The sequence below is a fragment of the Erythrolamprus reginae genome, chromosome Z, assembly GCF_031021105.1.
Source record: "Erythrolamprus reginae isolate rEryReg1 chromosome Z, rEryReg1.hap1, whole genome shotgun sequence".
Classification (NCBI taxonomy): Eukaryota; Metazoa; Chordata; class Lepidosauria; order Squamata; family Dipsadidae; genus Erythrolamprus; species Erythrolamprus reginae.
In genome coordinates this window covers 54558805-54578922 of record NC_091963.1, presented here as the reverse complement: position 1 = coordinate 54578922, position 20118 = coordinate 54558805, and the positions used below count along the sequence as shown (strand labels likewise).

Here is a 20118-nt window from a genome sequence, read left to right as displayed (position 1 = left end):
AGGATAGTGAGCAAACCCACTGGACCTGCTCTTCAATATGGAGAATAGAAAAGGAAATAGTGAAAGAATAGGTGTCAAGATTCCAGCTAACATCTGAACTAAATCAGAATCCAAGTCAAAGCAGTCCTCAAAGTTCCAATTTATTTTTGCAGTCATGCTGGCACCTACACAGGGTAACCTGGATCTGAGTTTCTTACTCAGTAGAAAGTTCACATCCCTTGTCCCCCATCCACAAACTTGTCACATTGCCCATTCAGATTGTGTCAGCGTGGCCAGTCCTTTTGTCACTTCCACCCCTATGGGTAGGCGAAACCTCTGGGTTGGCACAGGAGTTCATGGCCACCATGACAGCCATGGACCTGACTCAAGTAGTACAGGGTCTGACTCACGAGGGAGGGCACGCACCTGACATGGTATTCCTTTCCGAGCAACTGAGTAATGGTCTGAGACTAAGGGGCTTAGAAGCATTGCCTTTGTCATGGTCAGACCATTTTCTACTACGGCTCGACTTCCTGGCTCCAATCCTTCCCCGCAGGGAGGCGGAACCAATGAAGATGTTCCGCTCCAGACGCCTGATGGACCCAGAGGGCTTTCAGACGGCACTTGGGGTTATTCCAGAGGCACTCGTCCACAGTTCGGCGGAGTCTCTCGCGGAGGCCTGGAACAGGGCTGCGGCGGAGGCTCTTGATCGGATTGCGCCTTTGCGACCTCTCCGTGGCGTTAGACCCCGTAGAGCCCCATGGTTCAACGAGGAGCTCCGGGAGTTGAAACACCAAAAGAGACGTCTAGAGAAGCGATGGAGGAAGAGTAGGTCTGAATCTGATCGAACACTTGTAAGAGCTTTTATTAAGACTTACAAAGTGGCGCTCAAGGCGGCAAGATGCGCGTACCATGCCGCCTTGATTGCATCAGCGGAATCCCGCCCGGCCGCTCTGTTTAGGGTGACCCGCTCCCTTCTCAACCAGGGGGGAGTTGGGGAGCCCTTACAGAGTAGTGCCGAGGATTTTAACACGTTTTTCGCTGATAAAGTCGCTCGGATCCGGGCCGACCTCGACTCCAATTGTAAAACAGAGTCAACTGACAACGAGTCAGTCGAGGTGACTGGGGCACGTACTTGTCCACCTGTCTGGGAAGAGTTTGATCTGGTGACACCTGATGAAGTGGACAAGGCCATTGGAGCTGTGAGTTCCGCCACCTGTTTACTGGATCCGTGTCCCTCCTGGTTGGTTTCGGCCAGCAGGGAGGTGACACGGAGCTGGGCCCAGGACATTACCAACGCTTCCTTGGGGAGGGGAGTTTTTCCAACACTTTATAAAGAAGCGCTCGTGCGCCCCCTCCTCAAGAAGCCCTCCCTGGACCCAGCCGTACTTAATAACTATCGTCCAGTCTCCAACTTTCCCTTTATGGGGAAGGTTGTTGAGAAGGTGGTGGCACTCCAGCTCCAGCGGTCCTTGGAAGAGGCTGATTATCTAGGTCCCCAGCAGTCGGGTTTCAGGCCCGGTTACAGCACGGAAACCGCTTTGGTCGCGTTGATGGATGATCTCTGGCGGGCCCGGGACAGGGATTTATCCTCTGTCCTGGTGCTCCTTGACCTCTCAGCGGCTTTCGATACCATCGACCATGGTATCCTTCTGCACCGGCTGGAGGGGTTGGGGGTGGGAGGCACTGTCCTCCAGTGGTTCTCCTCCTACCTCTCTGGCCGGTCGCAGTCGGTGTTAGTGGGGGGTCAGAGGTCGGCTCCTAGGTCTCTCCCTTGTGGGGTGCCTAAGGGGTCGGTCCTCTCCCCCCTGCTATTTAAAATCTACATGAAACCGCTGGGCGAGATCATCCAAGGACATGGGGTGAGGTATCATCAATATGCTGATGATACCCAGCTCTACATCTCCACCCCATGCCCAGTCAACGAAGCGGTGGAAGTGATGTGCCGGTGCCTGGAGGCTGTTGGGGCCTGGATGGGTGTCAACAGACTCAGACTCAACCCGGATAAGATGGAGTGGCTGTGGGTTTTTGCCTCCCAAGGACAATCCCACCTGTCCGTCCATTACCCTGGGGGGGGGGGAATTATTGACCCCCTCGGAGAGGGTCCGCAACTTGGGCGTCCTCCTCGATCCACAGCTCACATTAGAAAACCATCTCTCAGCTGTGGCGAGGGGGGCGTTTGCCCAGGTTCGGCTGGTGCACCAGTTGCGGCCCTATCTGGACCGGGACTCATTGCTCACAGTCACTCATGCCCTCATCACCTCGAGGTTCGACTACTGTAATGCTCTCTACATGGGGCTACCTTTGAAAAGTGTTCGGAAACTTCAGATCGTGCAGAATGCAGCTGCGAGAGCAGTCATGTGCTTACCTAGGTATGCCCATATTTCACCATCACTCCGCAGTCTGCATTGGCTGCCGATCAGTTTCCGGTCACAATTCAAAGTGCTGGTTATGATCTTTAAAGCCCTTCATGGCATTGGACCAGAATATCTCGGAGACCGCCTCCTGCCGCACGAATCCCAGCGACCGATTAGGTCCCACAGAGTGGGCCTTCTCCGGGTCCCGTCAACTAAACAATGTCGGTTGGCGAGCCCCAGGGGAAGAGCCTTCTCTGTGGCGTCACCGGCCCTCTGGAACCAGCTCCCCCCGGAGATTAGAACTGCCCCTACTCTTCCTGCCTTCCGTAAACTCCTTAAAACCCACCTTTGCCGTCAGGCATGGGGGAACTGAAACATCTCCCCCTGGGCATGTTTAATTTATACATGGTATGATTGTGTGCGTGTCTGTTAGTATATGGGGTTTTTTAAATCTTCAAATATTTTAAATTTAGTCGGATTATTTATGATTTGTTCCACTTGTTGTGAGCCGCCCCGAGTCTTCGGAGAGGGGCGGCATACAAATCCAAATAATAAATAATGTTCTGGAACTCAAAAGAATGCTTTGTAGCTGTATCTGTTTCCTCCTGTCATTCACCTCTCCCAACTTCCACAAACATCAGATATTCTATATAGACAGTGTGGCAAGCCATTAATTTATCACCAACTTCTGCAGTTGCTTGACAGGCGGTCTTCCCTCAAGAAAAAAAAGTATCCTGCAGTAGAGAGAGATCACAAGGGGTTAATCAGTTTAACCACCCCTCCCCCAGGGGTAACCTTGGGCTTATCTGGATATTTGTCATGGAATTGTTTAACTAATTTGTCCACTTTCACTTTCTAACTTTTTATCTGTATCAATTCAGACAAAGGGTACCCCTTCCAATGAATATATTGTAATTGGCCTCTAAATACTCAGTCAAAAATTTTTTCCACTTCATAATGCTTCTCCCCCTGTATTACAAGGTGGGGGGAGGCGGGGGCAAGATTTATGGCCTTAATTCAGATCTTGTCACTGGTTTTAGTAAGCTGCAGTGAAACACTGGGTGGATTTTTCCCAACATTCTGTACAAGGTGAACGAACGGGTTTATTATTTTGACTATTGGGAAGGGCCCTAATAATTTTGGCCCTACCTTTTTGCTGGGCAACCTCAATCTGATAAGATTTTGTGGTTAGGAAAACTTCATTTCCCACTCGGAAAGCGGACTGCAGCGATTGGTGTTTGTCAGCTTGCTTCTTGTAGGCTTTGGTAGCATCAGTCAGTGCTCTCTTGATGTTCTCTCATCCTTTCTTTAAGGTTTCCATCCACTCAGCCAGGGACACGGAAGTGGATGCTTCTGTAGGTAGTTACAGCATGGGAATGAACTCTTGGATACCGGTGACTTGGAAAGGTGTCAACCCAGTGCTCCTGTGAATGGTATTGTTATACACTACTTTTAAAAATGTTAGCAGCTCCGTAGTCATCTTGTTGGTAATCTACATAACAATGAAGATATTGTTTTATTCTGATGGAAAGCCGAGCTAAGTCCTTGAGTGGACCCAACTGAGTATATAAACTCCAAAACCTGGTGGTGAACTGCATGCCTCTATCGGATATGATCCTCTTGGGCTTGCATGCAGAGCAAAAATGGGCCTGCATGCAGAGCAATTTGACAACCGTCCAGATCAGAGTGTTGCCCTTGCCGTCCATGAGTTCCACTGTTAAATCCATCGCGATCTCAACCCAGGGTTTACTGGGGTTCACCACCTGGTTTAGGTAATTTTCCTGGCTGGTGTTTCTGGGTAATGTTTCTTGACCGTCAGGTCTGGCCTCTGGTGATGGCCAGGGCTATCAGTTTCCTCTTTGAGGGGAAAGTGCCTGCTTCCTCTTTTGTTGAAGCGGGAATCATGGAGTGGAACTCTTCTCTTTGACTGTCATACTGAGGCTTCCTGGACAATGCATCAGCCAATACGTTTTTCCCTGTGGGGATGTGCTTCAGTTCAAATTTTAACCGCTTGAAGTACATGCTTGGGTGAAAGACTCCTAGGAGCCTTCCAGAATGGGACTGTTTGTCTCCTCACTTCACCATGCCTGTTTCATCCTCAACCTTCCACCACCGAGCTATTCAGTGCTGTCTTTTTTCCCTGGCCCTTTCGCCAAACGGACTCAAAAGCACTTTAACACTGGCCTTTTGGACACAGGGGAAACCCAATCAGAGGATTTGTTCCTTTTAATTGCCTTCCTTATATTTTCCTTCTCATTTCCCTAACACTTGTATTCTTAATTTTCCTTATATTCTCCACTACATTTTTCATCGGTTGCACATCTACTTGTAATTCACTCTGCCACCATTTAGTCAGTCCTTGGGTCACATACCCATAGGACTGCACTAACATCTTATATATATTACTTGCTTGCGCCTTGGTACCCTCACTTTTTTCTCTTATTATTTTCTCTAACTCTATCTTCTCTCTAAATAGTGCTTCTTTATTCTCCCTTTCATTCAGATATTTGCATATTGCATTTATTTTCCATCTTCCTTTATCCAACCACCATTCTATACGATTTCTACTTGGCCTCCCATCCTCATATAACTGTTCTATCTTAGTTATCCTTCTTCCCTTCAACTCTCCTACAACCCTATTTAGATTTGTTTCGTTATCTCTATTTGTTACATATAATGATGACAGTTTTGATTTATATAATCATCCTATTTTCCCCTGCCATTTTTTCCAAATTTCCATGGTCCCTTTCAAGGGACCTATTAATTGATCTAGATCGCTCTTATTCCACTTATAAAAATTAATTCTCTATTCTTTATCCCATTCATCTCTTTTTCAAATTTCACCCATTTATTTTCAAATAACTAACTCCATTAATATTTCAATTTGAAATGCATCTCTATACAACTCCAAACAGGGAATTCCTCATCCACCCTCTTTTTCATTAGCTATTAACCAATTTTTCCTTACTATCGGTCTTTTATCTTCTTCAACCCAATAGTTAAGTTTTTTGTCCCACTCCCTGAACTTTGATGCTGATAAACCCCCTGGCAATACCTGAAACAGGTACATCATTTAGGGAACTATCATAATTTTTTATGTTCTTATTTTGGCCATTCTCCTTAACTTTTTCTCTTTCCAACTTTTCATCTGTTTTAACATTTCCCTCCATATTTGTCTATAATTAACCTCCTCAATTTTCGCTGAATTACTCAATAACCAAATTCCCAAGTATTTAATTTTCTTTAGTCCTAACTTCAACCCTGATTCTTTCCTAATTTCTATCTGCTCTCTTGGACTTGTATTTAAACATATAACCTCTGATTTTTCCATATTGAACGATAACCCCGATTCCTGTTTAAACTCTTGCAAAATATTTCTTAAACCTTTAATCATCTCCGTTGGGGTCTGGGTCAGTATAATTGCAACATCTGCAAATAGGTTTAATTTCATTTCTAATTCCCCTATTTTATATTCTTCCCAAGTATTATCTTGTCTTGTCTTATTAGCTAATGTCTCTATTGCTATTACAAATAACATTGGAGATAATGGGCATCCCTGCTTGGTGCCATTTTGAAATTTAATTCTCTGCATTCTTTTTCCATTCACTCATGTATGCTTCATTTCCTGTATAAATCTCTTTCATAGTTCCACAAAATTTCCCCCCCCCCCCCTGTATTTAATTCCTTACATAATTTATATAAATAACTGAGATTAATTTTATCAAAAGCTTTATAAACATCTAATTTCAAAATTTCCAATTTCCTTTTAGTAACAGTAGCATGGCGCATCACATTTATTACATTTCTGATTGGTTCACTTATCTTCCTACCCTTCACGAACCCATATTGATCCTCTTCAATTATTTTTGATATTTCCAAGTCTGTTTGCCAATAACTTCATAAATACTTTATAATCTTGATTTGCCAAACTGATAGGATGCTAGGACCCTGGCTCTCTTAAATCTCGATCGGTCTTCGGGATGGTGACAATTTCTGAGATCTTCCATGTCTGCAGAATATCATGATTTTCTAATATATTATTAAACAATTTCCCCAAATGCAGCATCAATTCATTCATATAGGTTTTATAAAATTCTCTTTATCTTCTCTAGCTGCTGTTTACTATATTTAAGCACTCTACTAGTGTCTCTCAATGCTAATATACATGATTTTTCTTACCTCTTCTTCAAATATCTTGCCATTGTTGCATTGATTTTGTCCCACAACTCATTATTTTTTGTCGCATTGTCATTCTCATTTTGTTCCATTGGATATCATCAAACAATTTCAATTGTTTCCTTTTCAATTTCAATAGGATATGTCATTCCCTGCTCTTAGTTAATCTCAAATGCTCTTATACCAAGTCTATTGCCCTTATATTACTCTCCCTTTCTCTACCCCACCTCTTTCTTATATCTACTTCCATGCATATGCATTGTCCCCTCATAGAAGCCTTACATGCATCCCGAACAATTGATTGTTGAATACTGCTTACATCATTAATTCTAAAATATTCACATAAGTCTCTCTGCAGTTTATCTTTATCTTGTTCATTAGAAGTTACCACAGCATTATATCTCCAAATTCTTCGATTATATTCCTGACCTAATTCCAATTCTGCCAATAGTGGGGCATGATGTGACAACCAAATACTTTCTATATCTACTTTTTTAACTTGTAAATTGTCCACCCTGTTCATTAATATATAATAAATGGAACTAAATGTATGATATTTTGATGAATAATAAGTACCTGTATTTGGTATATTTGCATGGAGATCCACCATATTAACTCTATTTAAATGGAATATCCTGCTATTTCCAGTCCCATTTGTTAATTGCATATTGAAATCTTCTGCCAAAAACATTGTGCCCTCCATAAAGGTATCCAACTTCCTCTTTGTATTTATTATAAATTGTTTTGTTTTCACATTCGGGGCATAAATTGCCACCAGCGTCAATTTCTTTTGATTTATTTTCCCTTTAACGAACAACCACCTCCCTTCTCTATCTTTCCGAATTCCAACCTCCTCAAATAAAACCTTTTGATGAATAAGAATCGCAGTACCTCTACTATTTTGGGTTCCTCAAGATTCATATACCCATTTTAAATGTTTATCGTTAACCAATTTATCCCTTCCTCCTTGTCTTTTATGCACATCTGTCAAAATCATAATATCCACCTTGTTTTGCTTAGCTATCCTTAATATTCTATGTTTTAAATCAGATCCCAAACCATTCACATTTAAAACAATTATAATACAATCACTCATAATGTACAAAAATAATCCTTTTCCCCTCTTGTTTTGCTCTTGGTTTACTTATTATTCCCTTCCTCACCCCAATCACCCCCCCAAAGTGCCTCCTCCTGTGCTCCCCCCCCAAAAGAGGGGGAGGACAAGAATTCCCCTTGTCCTATCATGAGGCACATCTCCTGATTACATTCCTACATCGCTGAGCTCCCCTTATAACCACTTTTTAAATATATTTTGGAAAAATCCCCCCCACCCTCCTTTATTTTACCTTTGAATAATACTTTATTTTAGTTTTTACCCATCTCTCCCCCCCATAAAAGAGAATAAAATTTATAATGATTTTCAAAAGCATCTCCAAAAAGAGGAGAGAGTCAATTTCAATTTTTCACTTCTTCGCTCTCCTCTTGGGCTGCACTCTCGGTCTTCTCCTCTGCTCCTTTCTGATAGCCTCCACCTGCACCAACAACACCGTCAACTGCTTCTCTCTTTGCCTTTCCTCCTCATCGGGGGTACCACGATCACAGAAATAATCTTCTCCTCCTTCTGCACCTTGTGGCCCTCCAACTGCTCCACTTTCTCCGGACTCAATACCCAGTTGTTGCAATAGCACTTTCCCCTCCTCCAGTGATCATGCCTTAACCCTGCTGTTCTGTTCGAAAAAACTCCCTAATGTTATGTTCCCGGGTCTATTTGACCCGGACTGCAAATTGATCATTTTAGGTACTTATATTTGGTCTTTTTGAAAGCTTTTTTCACCTGGAAACAAGTTTGAACATTTCTGCACACAATGGAATGAAAATTGAACTGAAAAAATTAATCCTTATTGGTTTATTTTGCACATAAATGTGCCTCCCCCCCGTTTTTGTGAAAGTTTTTTCAATTTATGGATAGTTTTGCTTGCAAAATCCATTCTATTTTACTAAAGTTGGTGTGGGATTGGTAGCTTGTACCTTTCTGAACATAATGATATGAAAATTGAACTGAAAAAAATGATCCTTATTGGTTTATTTTGCTCATAAATGGGCCCCCATGCTTATACTCAAATAGGCTTATACTCGAGTAGGCTTATACTCGAGTATAAAATGATATGGTCTTATATTCAAAAATAAACCAATAAGAATCATTTTTTTTCAGTTCATTTCTATTTTTCTTATGTTTAGGATTGTTCAATTTAGTATATCAAAACTTTTGAGTTTATTGATAATTTTGGCTGCAAAATGCATTCTATTTTACTATTCTATTTTGGTGTGGGATTGGTAGCTTGAACCTTTCTGAACATAATGATATGAAAATTGAACTGAAAAAATGATCCTTATTGGTTTATTTTGCTCATAAATGAGCCCCCATGCTTATACACAAATAGGCTTATACTCGAGTAGGCTTATACTCGAGTATAAAACAATAAACCAATAAGAGTCATTTTTTTCAGTTCATTTATATTTTTCTTATGTTCAGGATTGTTCAATTTAGTATATCAAACCTTTTGGGGGAAAATTCCTTAGGGATTTGTAGCCTTAAAAAATATAAATTGACACGAAATTCAAAAAGGATGGGGGGAGGGGCTTTTTGATCAAAATAAAAATATAAGTCTCAATTTTTCCAGTTCAATTTTCATATCATTATGTTCAAACTAGTTTTCCAGTGGAAAGTTTTCAAAAAGACCAAATTCAAGTACCTAAAAAAATCATTTTGATCCAGGTCTATATGACCCGAATATAGTAAACGTGACTTTTTTTTTTGCCAAGAAAAATTTTTTTTTCCCACCCCCACAAATATTTTTTTGATGATCAGCATTGTTAAATTGAATAAATGAATGCCTAAGATTTTAAAGAATATTTCGGATTTGGAGCATAAAAAAATAAAAAGTGAAAATGGTTGCAAGCAGCCCGGGGGGGGGGGGGGGCTTATTTCTGATGTTAAAAAAACAGTAAGAATCATTTTTTTCAGTTCCTTTATATTTTTCTTATATTCAGAAATGTTCAAGCTACCAATCCCACACCAACTCCAGTAAAATAGAATGCATTTTGCAAGCAAAACTATCCATAAATTGAAAAAACTTTCACAAAAACGGGGGGGAGGCACATTTATGTGCAAAATAAACCAATAAGGATTAATTTTTTCAGTTCAATTTTCATTCCATTGTGTGCAGAAATGTTCAAACATGTTTCCAGATCAAAAAAGCTTTCAAAAAGACCAAATGTAAGTATCTAAAATGATCAATTTGCAGTCCGGGTCAAATAGACCTGGGAACATAACATTAGGGAGTTTTTTTGCCCAGCAAAAACTAAGCCCCCCACCCCCCAAAAAAAATTCTCATAGAGAGAACCCCTGAAATGATGAAAATTCATGAAATTTCAAGTTTCAGATATGCAGGGAAAATGTTTTACAGGGGACTCAAACTTGGTTTCGGGTCACATACGACCCGAACAGAACAGCAGGGTTAAACATCTTGTTTTCTTGGAACACCAGAATAGCTGCAGAGAAAGCCCAGGTAAACTTTACTCCACTTTGATACAAACAGCTTGAGATTGGGCATAAGGTAGCTCTCTCTTTCAAGGTTTCCCGGGAGAGATCTCTGAGGACTCTTATCTCATTTCCATTTTGATTGAGGTCAGTGCAACTTTTCAAATGCTTGTAAATTATTTCAGCTTACAAGCACCATGATGATAGTTCTAAAGGTGAAATAGTTCTAATGATGATATATGCCACAAATTCAAACCAGAGAGAATTTTATAAAAAACTAGAACAGGTAAGACAGACAGGAGGGAGAAATATATGTATCATTGGCAATTTTAACACTTTACATAACATCCAAAAAGATTACAAAATGACCAAAAAGAAAAATAGAGAGGAAAACCTTGCCAATTGAATTCCTGGAGATGGTGAGAGAATATAGACTTACAGACTTATGGAGGGAAAGACACATAAAAAATTTAGAATACAGTGATCCCTCGATCATCGCGAGGGTTCCGTTCCAGGACCCCTCGCGATGATCGATTTGTCGCGAAGTAGCGGTGCGGAAGTAAAAACACCATCTGCGCATGCGCAGATGGTGTTTTTATTTCCACAGCAGCAGCGAGGAGCCGAAGATTGGGTTTCCCCGCCGCCTCGCTGCTGCTGCTTGTCCGCGCGCGTGCCGCCCGCCCCCTGCGCTGTTGCTGGGGCCGCTTCTCAGCTGAGAAGCGGCCCTGGGGTTTCCCCCCGCGCGCGCGCGTGCTGCCCGCCCCCCGCGCTGTTGCTGGGGCTGCTTCTCAGCTGAGAAGCGGCCCTGGGGTTTCCTCCGCGCGCGCGCGTGCTGCCCGCCCCCCGCGCTGTTGCTGGGGCTGCTTCTCAGCTGAGAAGCGGCCCTGGGGTTTCCTCCGCGCGCGCGCGTGCTGCCCGCCCCCCGCGCTGTTGCTGGGGCTGCTTCTCAGCTGAGAAGCGGCCCTGGGGTTTCCTCCGCGCGCGCGCGTGCTGCCCGCCCCCCGCGCTGTTGCTGGGGCCGCTTCTCAGCTGAGAAGCGGCCCTGGGGTTTCCGCCCCCCGCGCTGTTGCTGGGGCCGCTTCTCAGCTGAGAAGCGGCCCTGGGGTTTCCTCCGCGCGCGCGCGTGCTGCCCACCCCCCGCGCTGTTGCTGGGGCCGCTTCTCAGCTGAGAAGCGGCCCTGGGGTTTCCTCCGCGCGCGTGCTGCCCACCCCCCGCGCTGTTGCTGGGGCCGCTTCTCAGCTGAGAAGCGGCCCTGGGGTTTCCCCCCGCGCGCGCGCGTGCTGCCCGCCCCCCGCGCTGTTGCTGGGGCTGCTTCTCAGCTGAGAAGCGGCCCTGGGGTTTCCTCCGCGCGCACGCGTGCTGCCCGCCCCCCGCGCTGTTGCTGGGGCTGCTTCTCAGCTGAGAAGCGGCCCTGGGGTTTCCTCCGCGCGCGCGCGCGTGCTGCCCGCCCCCCGCGCTGTTGCTGGGACCGCTTCTCAGCTGAGAAGCGGCCCTGGGGTTTCCCCCCCCGCGCGCGCGTGCTGCCCGCCCCCCGCGCTGTTGCTGGGGCCGCTTCTCAGCTGAGAAGCGGCCCTGGGGTTTCCTCCGCGCGCGCGCGTGCTGCCCACCCCCCGCGCTGTTGCTGGGGCCGCTTCTCAGCTGAGAAGCGGCCCTGGGGTTTCCCGCGCGTGTGCCGCCCACCCGCCCACGCCGTTGCTCGCGCCTTACCGGGGCAAGAGGGGGAAGACCCAGGGAAGCCTCTGCCCGGCGGGGAAACTCCACCATCTACGCATGCGTGGAAGGGCACGCATGCGCAGATGGTGGAGTTTACTTCCGGGTTGAAAACTCGCGATATAGCGTTTAGCGAACATCGAGATCGCGAAACTCGAGGGATCACTGTACACCTTCTACTCACCACCCCAGAAATCATGGTCAAGGATTGATATGATATGGGCAAATAAATAAATTGGGAATATTACTGAAAAAGTTGAAATAGGACAGAATATATGGGCTGACCACCACCCAATAATAATAAAGATAAAGGAGCCAAGGAGAGAATATTATAGATGGACCTTAAACCAAACATTGATTAAAGAACAAAATTATATTAATTATATGAAACAACAACTCAATTTTTTTTCAGGACAATTGGAATAATGATACAACAATACAGAACATTTGGGACATGACGAAGGCATACATAAGGGTAATAACAATAGCATATTCAGCCAAAGCAAAGAAAACCAAAGATAAAAATCTGAAAGAATATCAAAACAAAATACAACACTTAGAAACAAAAATGCAAAAAGATTTACAAAATGAGTTACTAAGAGAAGAGAGGGACAAATTAAAACATAATATCAACCTACTGATACAGGATGAGATTGCTGGTAAAATCAGGACCGCCAAACAAAATTATTTTGAAAATGCGAACAAAACTGATAGGTGGTTGGCATACAAATTAAAAGAAGAAGAACAATACATGCAAAGATTAGAAGATGAAAAGGGAGATAGTCAATAGAGGCAAAAAAGAAAAATGCGGTTAAATACTTTACAGAACTACAGTGAACCCTCGAGTTTCGCGTCCTCAAGGATCGCGAAAGGGCTATTTCGCTAGTTTTCAACCCGGAAGTAAACTCCACCATCTGCGCATGCGTGCCCTTCCACGCATGCGTAGATGGTGGAGTTTCCCCGCCGGGCAGAGGCTTCCCTGGGTCTTCCCCCTCTTGCCCCGGTAAGACCCCAGCGGCGGTGGGCTGGAGCGCGAGCTTGGGGCAGCCTAGCTCCGCTTCCCAGCTGGGAAGCGGAGCCGGCAACAGCGTGGGCGGGCGGGCGGCGCGGGCGAGCTTGGGGCAGCCTAGCTCCGCTTCCCAGCTGGGAAGCGGAGCCGGCAACAGCGTGGGCGGGCGGGCGGCAAGCGCGAGCTTGGGGCAGCCTAGCTCCGCTTCCCAGCTGGGAAGCGGATCTAGGGAGTCCCCACCGCGCGCGCGTTGCTGGGGAAAGCGCGCGCGCTTGGGGACATCCCAGCTTCGCTCCCCAGCTGGAAAGCGGATCTAGGGAGTCCCCACCGCGCGCGCGTTGCTGGGGAAAGCGCGCGCGCTTGGGGACATCCCAGCTTCGCTCCCCAGCTGGGAAGCGGATCTAGGGAGTCCCCACCGCGCGCGCGTTGCTGGGGAAAGCGCGCGCGCGCTTGGGGACATCCCAGCTTCGCTCCCCAGCTGGGAAGCGGATCTAGGGAGTCCCCACCGCGCGCGCGTTGCTGGGGAAAGCGCGCGCGCTTGGGGACATCCCAGCTTCGCTCCCCAGCTGGGAAGCGGATCTAGGGAGTCCCCACCGCGCGCGCGTTGCTGGGGAAAGCGCGCGCGCTTGGGGACCTCCCAGCTTCGCTCCCCAGCTGGGAAGCGGATCTAGGGAGTCCCCACCGCGCGCGCGTTGCTGGGGAAAGCGCGCGCGCTTGGGGACATCCCAGCTTCGCTCCCCAGCTGGGAAGCGGATCTAGGGAGTCCCCACCGCGCGCGCACCCCAGGCGCGAGCAACGGGGTGGGCGGGCGAAGGGCGGGCGGCAGTGGAAGCAAAAACACCATCTGCGCACGCGCAGATGGTGTTTTTACTTCCGCACCGCTACTTCGCTAAAAATCGATCATCGCGTGGGGTCCTGGAACGGAACCCTCGCGATGATCGAGGGTTCACTGTATACCAAAAGGAGATAAAAGAAGAGCAACTGAAAACTTATCTCAATAAAATAGAATTAGGAGAGATATCAGAATCAGATAAAACATCATTAAATAAGAAAATGACCCCAATAGAACTAGAAAATGCAATATTGAAACAAAAAAGCAATAAATCCCCAGGCCCTGATGGCATACCAAATGAAGAATACAAGGAATTAAGAGAACTATTAAGGAAAATATTGCTAGCCATATTCAATGAAGTCTTAGAACGGGGAGTAGTGCCGAAATCTTGGTCAAAAGCATTAATAAGCCTAATACCGAAAGATGTGTCAGGAAAACAGAATATTAAAAACTACAGACCAATATCGTTACTTAATGTAGATTATAAGATTTTCATGTCAATCATGGCGAATAGAATGAAACCAATTCTAAATAATTGGATAAATACAGATTTCTGTATTTGGATTTATATGGATTTATGCCAGGAAGGTACATAAGAAATAACACGAGGATAATATTGGATGTATTCGAATTTTATGAAGCACATTCCGAGAAAAATCTGGCCCTTATGTTCTTAGACGCGTAGAAAGCATTCGATAATTTGAGCTGGGAATTTATATTTGAATTATTAAAGCAAATGAAATTTGGCACTAAATTTATTCAGATGATACAAACAATATATTACACACAGTCTGCAAAAATTATGATTAACAGAGAATTAACGGAACCATTCCAAATTTGGAAATGAGTACACCAATGGTGTCCACTATCCCCTTTATTATATATTCTTTCTGTCGAAACAATGCTAAACCGAATAAGGGTGAATCCAAAGATTACAGGTCTGAAGAATAGAAGGCAAGAATTCAAAGTCCAGGCATACGCTGATGATTTATTTTTTATAATAGATTATCTGTTGGAAGCTGGAAACCACTTAATGGAGGAGATAAAAGAATATGGAGAGGTGGCAGGCCTAAAAATCAATAAGCAGAAAACTAGAATTATAACTAAAAATATGAAATCCAAACAAGACCAAGAATTAGAAAAGCTTTTAAGGATAAAAACTGTAAAAAAAAAGTGAAATATCTAGGGATAACATTAACAAAGAGATATAGTACAATTAAAGAAGACAATTATGACACACTAATTAAAAAAATTGAAGAACAGCTGATTAGATGGAACAAATTACACATCTCTTTAGCAGGGAGAATCTCCACAATTAAAATGTCTATACTACCAAAGTTTCTATACCTATTCCAAACAGTACCAATAAAATTAAACAAAACCTTTTTCACAAAACTACATAGTATAATATCCAAATTTATATGTTGAGGCAAAAAGCTGAGAATAAAGCTGAAATGGCTACAAGATAAGACTAAACAAGGTGGATTTGGACTGCCAGACTTTGAAATCTGTTACCAAACAACAGTATTACTCTGGATTAAAGACTGGATAGAGATCAAAAATCAAAGACTGTTAGCATTGGAGGGACACGACATTCTACAGGGATGGCATGGATTCTTGTGGAATGAAAAAAATAAAACACCAACATATTTCAAAAAACTTATAATTAGAGATTCATTATTGGCGATCTGGACAAAAATTAAGAAAGAACACTACATAGAAATACTAGTATGGAGGTACTCACACACCCAAACACTCTTCAGTTAAAAAAATGGTGAACTACAGCCAGATATTAGATGAGAGAGGCAATATTAAAACAAGACAACAATTGGAAGAACAAAATATTGTTATTGAGTGGTGGCCATACAATCAAATTCAGACGAAATGGCAGTAAGATAACAAAACTAATGGAATTCAAGAAAAAGGCTCAATACTAGACAAATTAATATTAGGCCAAGAGAAAAAATTTATAACTAGAACATACAACTTTCTGATTGAATATAAAATGGAAACAGAAATAGTCAAGGGAAACATGATCAGTTGGGCAAAAAATTTGGGACACACCATATATTTAGAACAATGGGAGTCAGCGTGGAAAAACTATAAAATGACAAAATCAGTATCGTACAAAGAGAATATTCAGAAAATGTTTTACAGATGGCATCTTGCACCAGCTAGAACAGCAAAAATATACCCAAATCTAAAACCAAACTAAACTAAAACTGTTGGAGGTGTAGAAATAAAAACGGAACATTTTTCCACATGTGGTGGACATGCCCCAAAATAAAAAAAATATGGAAATAAATAAAACTGGATCTTCGAAATGACTAAAATAAAACTTCAAACTTTTTGCTTGAAATGCAAAAACTAAACAAGTACATATTACACCTCTGGTGGACTTGTACAAGAGCAAAGAACTATTGAAATATAATAGGTAACAAGTTAAATGAAATAATAAAGGAGATTATAGAAAAAAACCCGGAATATTCAACATGGAATACAAAAACAAAATACAATATCTCAATACACACATCCTTACAGCAACAAGAATCATATATGCAATTTTGGAAAAACATGGAGATACCTAAGGAGGAAAACATAATTAAAGATAATGGACTGTGCTGAAATGATATGCTAATTAGAGAATTGAAAGAAAAAGAGGTGACGGATTATTACAAAGTGTGGAATAAATTTTATGATTGGTTAAAAGCAAAGAAGTAATAAATAAAAGAAAGTTACAACAGTGTCCTCTGAAGGAACTATGTAAAGACTTTATATGCAGAAATACTTGAAACATGATGTTTGTTAGAAAATAATATAGATGTCTAGGGAAATGATAGACATTTTGATTATATCTGATAATAGCTTTTGGTAAATAGGAGGCTACAAATGGCCCATTTATTTGTTATATGTTCATTTGTGTTTAAATGTTTGTTGTTTGTTTTGTTATGTGTGTTTAAATAAATAAATAAAATTAAAAATATTTTTTTTAAATAAGGGAATCTGAGGCTTCTATGGTTCCCCCACCCTTCCTTTCTCTGCTTACCTGATGCAAGGGTGCTTCTCCCCTGGCATCCAACTTCTTCGAACCTCCTTCACATTTTGACAATGCCAGGGAAGGGATGCTGCCTTTTCCCCCCACAGCCTGGAAAGGACTGGCGCAGGGGATCCTATACTCCAGCGGGGCTGAGCAGGCAGGATCCAGAGAACAAGAGGTGGCATTCTGATGCCCGAACTACTTTTGTCCGCAGCTCATCAACCCACCTACTCGCTTGCTCTTTCTCTCATTTCGTAATTTGCAAATAAATTTGTTAAAACTCAGACTGTGATTTTCTGGATGTGTTTTCTCATGTTGTCTCTCATGGTTGAGGTCTACTTATGATATCAATTACAGGCCTCTCTCATCTTTTTAAGTGGGAGAACTTGCACAACTGCTGTTTGACTAAATACATTCTCCCCACTGTAAGTACTACAACTAAAATCAGAAATTATATTTCCTTTCTTCCTTTTCTACACTTTTGGCTTTTTTCTTTCTTCTTTTCTATATTCCAATTATTCATTTTATTAGATTTTTTAATTAAAATCTTTATTAAAGAAATTTAAACTTCATTGTGTATATTTTTAATACATGAAATTCTTTCTTACCTGCAGCTGCCATGTGCTCACTTGTCCTAATTGGCTGAAATCCAACAAAAGGTATCTGCATGGATAATATTAACCCAATAATGTAGAAAGTACTATATGCTGTGAATAAAAAAAAAGTGTCAGATTACTATAAAAGAAAAAAAGTTAATCTTTAAAATTGTATACTCAAATTTTTAGGATTTGTCAAAATATTTGAAGGCCATTTCTGTAATGTAAATTTATGTTATTAAATATTGACTGGTACACTGACATTTTGGTTCTTTAATTAATTCCAGTATAGAAAGAGGATTTCTAAAAGTTTGGGGCAGACTGAATATCACTGTAGCGACACATAGAGAGAGAAATGATGGGAGACAGAAAGTTGGCAACTCTCAGAGAATGCGTTCTCAGTAAATAGTTTCTGTGATGTGTTCCAATCCCTTAATTTATTTATTTAATTGGATTTGTATGCCGCCCTTCTCCAAGGACTCTGGGCGGCTCACAGCATATATAAAAAACAGAACGATAATATAAATCCAATTAATGCTACATTTAAAAACAATTAAAAGAAAATCTTATTGGCCAATCATTCAACATTCATACTTAAGCATTCAATGGTCAGGGGGGAGATCTAAAAGTCCCAAGCCTGGCGGCAAAGATGAGTTTTTAAGCTCTTTCAGAAGGCAAGGAGGTCCCAATTAGCAAATATTCAAGCGGCCAGGCCTTTGCCTCCTGGTAGTGAATACCAGGTCTATCTGTAATATGGTAATCCTCAACCATGATTTGATCACAGATGAGAGGGATATCTAGGCATGTATATCTGAGTCTTGGGTTGTTATTCGGGTGGCATTGATGTCTCTTTTGGATATTTGTCTATTAAGATTCAGATATTTATCAGCCAAGACACTACAGTAGGAGCAAGTGGCAATGGTACTTAGGACAACTTAATGTATGTATCAATCATCACCATTCCTAGACTGGGAAATTTCGCTCATAGTCATTCATGCTTTACTCTTTCCTGAATGGACTACAGGTAGTTTTGAAGTTGATCATTATCATATTAAAAAAAAATTAGCCACTACTATTTACAGCAAATTCAAATTCAAAATATTGATTGCAGTCAAAGCCAGTACAATTAAAAATATTCTAGGGGTATTTAAAAGTTCTAGGATCAAATGACAAATAGCATATAAAACTGTATTAAAAACATAATTTAGCAGCCTGTCAGTTGAACATAAACAAAAGCATGGCTTAAGCTATAATGTAATATTAATCCTTAAATTGTAAAAGTCTATATTACCATGTTTTCCCCAAAATAAGACAACCCCTGATAATAAGACCCAATTGAGCTTTTGCGTGCATGGCAATAAGGCCAAGCACTTATTTCAGGCTACAAAAAATGTAAGATAGGATCTTATTTTTGGGGAAACACTGTATGTATTAAAATACAACAGTGAGAACATCAAAAGATTGGTGCATTAATTGTATAAAATGGTTATAATGAATTATTCATCGAGTTCTGCTGTGCAGAATCTAGCTACCTGCACTGTGATTATGATCAGTTCATCTTTAAGCAACCATTAAAGATAAATGGTCTTGGAATGGCCAGGACACCTATTATTATCAGGAAAATAAATTTTGTTTGAATGTCTCTATACAGAGAGCAGTGAAGGAGGACATATCCAGAGATTTCAATCTTTCCAGAATCACAGGGACAGTCTTTCAACCAATGCTATCCCTTTATATTTGCCATCCAGGACAGCTAAGAGTTGCACATGACACTGTGGAAATGAAAAAGGCTTTCTGAAGATTCAGTATCTCTAACTGGCTAAGATAACTGGCACAGGTGAGATTATATCTAATAGAATCTGGATTCAACATATATAGTACCTAATTTTATTTAATTTCCAATTTTATTACTGAAAATTATTTCATCTTAATGTAAAGTTTGACAATTAATGTACGAGGGTTTCCCAGAAAGTAATGTACCACTTTTTTCCCCTTCAACATTTATTGAACATAATGAAACTTACACACAAGAAAGAATGATGCATCTTCTACACTCCCTATTTTTCCACATAATCTCCATCCTGTTCTATGGCCTTCCTCCAGTAAGACACAAAGGTGTGTATGCCCTGTCAGTACCACTCATTGTTCTGGTCATGAAGCCATTTCTGCACCATTTCTGCCTTACCCTCTGTGCCCGGCGACTAACCATACTTCTGTCAACTGCAGATTCTCCATAAACTGTACACAAAAATTTGTGAATGTTCCCAACAGTTTCTTCCTCCTCAGTGAGAAATTCAATGACTACACGCTGCTTGTAACATACATTTCAAAACATTGCTGCAGTTACGCTGTCTGAAGAAATGCAAAATTTACACAACACTCCTGACCATTCAAATAATGTATATGTAAACTTTTGCATTCGTACCATTACTGTAGGCTGAGAAAAAAAATGTGGTCCATTACTTTCTGGGCAACCTTAGTAGTTTGCAAATCAAAGTGCAAGAGAATTTAGCAACTGCAACACTACCATCTTGTGGTGTTTAACAGTAATAGATTTCTATGATTACTTATGTCCTATTATGTATTTTAGTAATTTAAAAGAACAAAGAAATGTACTTTTATTTGAAAAATTAAACTTTGACTTTTACTCAAATTAGTGTTTATTCATATTAAAATACTAATAGATTTCTTGTTGTTATAAAGGAAGTTGCAGCCTAGTCCATTTTATTCATAAATACTTCAAAATTCCCTTCAATAATTTTTTTTCACATGGTTCCTTAAAAACTGACCAAAGGATATATCAAAATCTAACTTTAAAATCTGGGAAGTAAAGCAAACCCAGATTGTTTAATTACTGATCCTACTCTTACTTCTGTTCCC

At 41.9% G+C, this 20118-nt stretch overlaps 1 protein-coding gene across 5 annotated transcripts in view; it reads right to left on the bottom strand.

Moving 5' to 3' along the window:
* STT3B (STT3 oligosaccharyltransferase complex catalytic subunit B) overlaps positions 1–20118 on the bottom strand; it is a 164500-nt gene that overhangs the window by 52685 nt on the left and 91697 nt on the right. For all 5 annotated transcript variants that reach the window (XM_070727285.1, XM_070727286.1, XM_070727288.1 and 2 more), the window contains exon 6: positions 17251–17349. In XM_070727285.1, coding sequence (XP_070583386.1) covers positions 17251–17349 — 99 coding nt within the window. The remainder of the gene's footprint in view (positions 1–17250; positions 17350–20118) is intronic.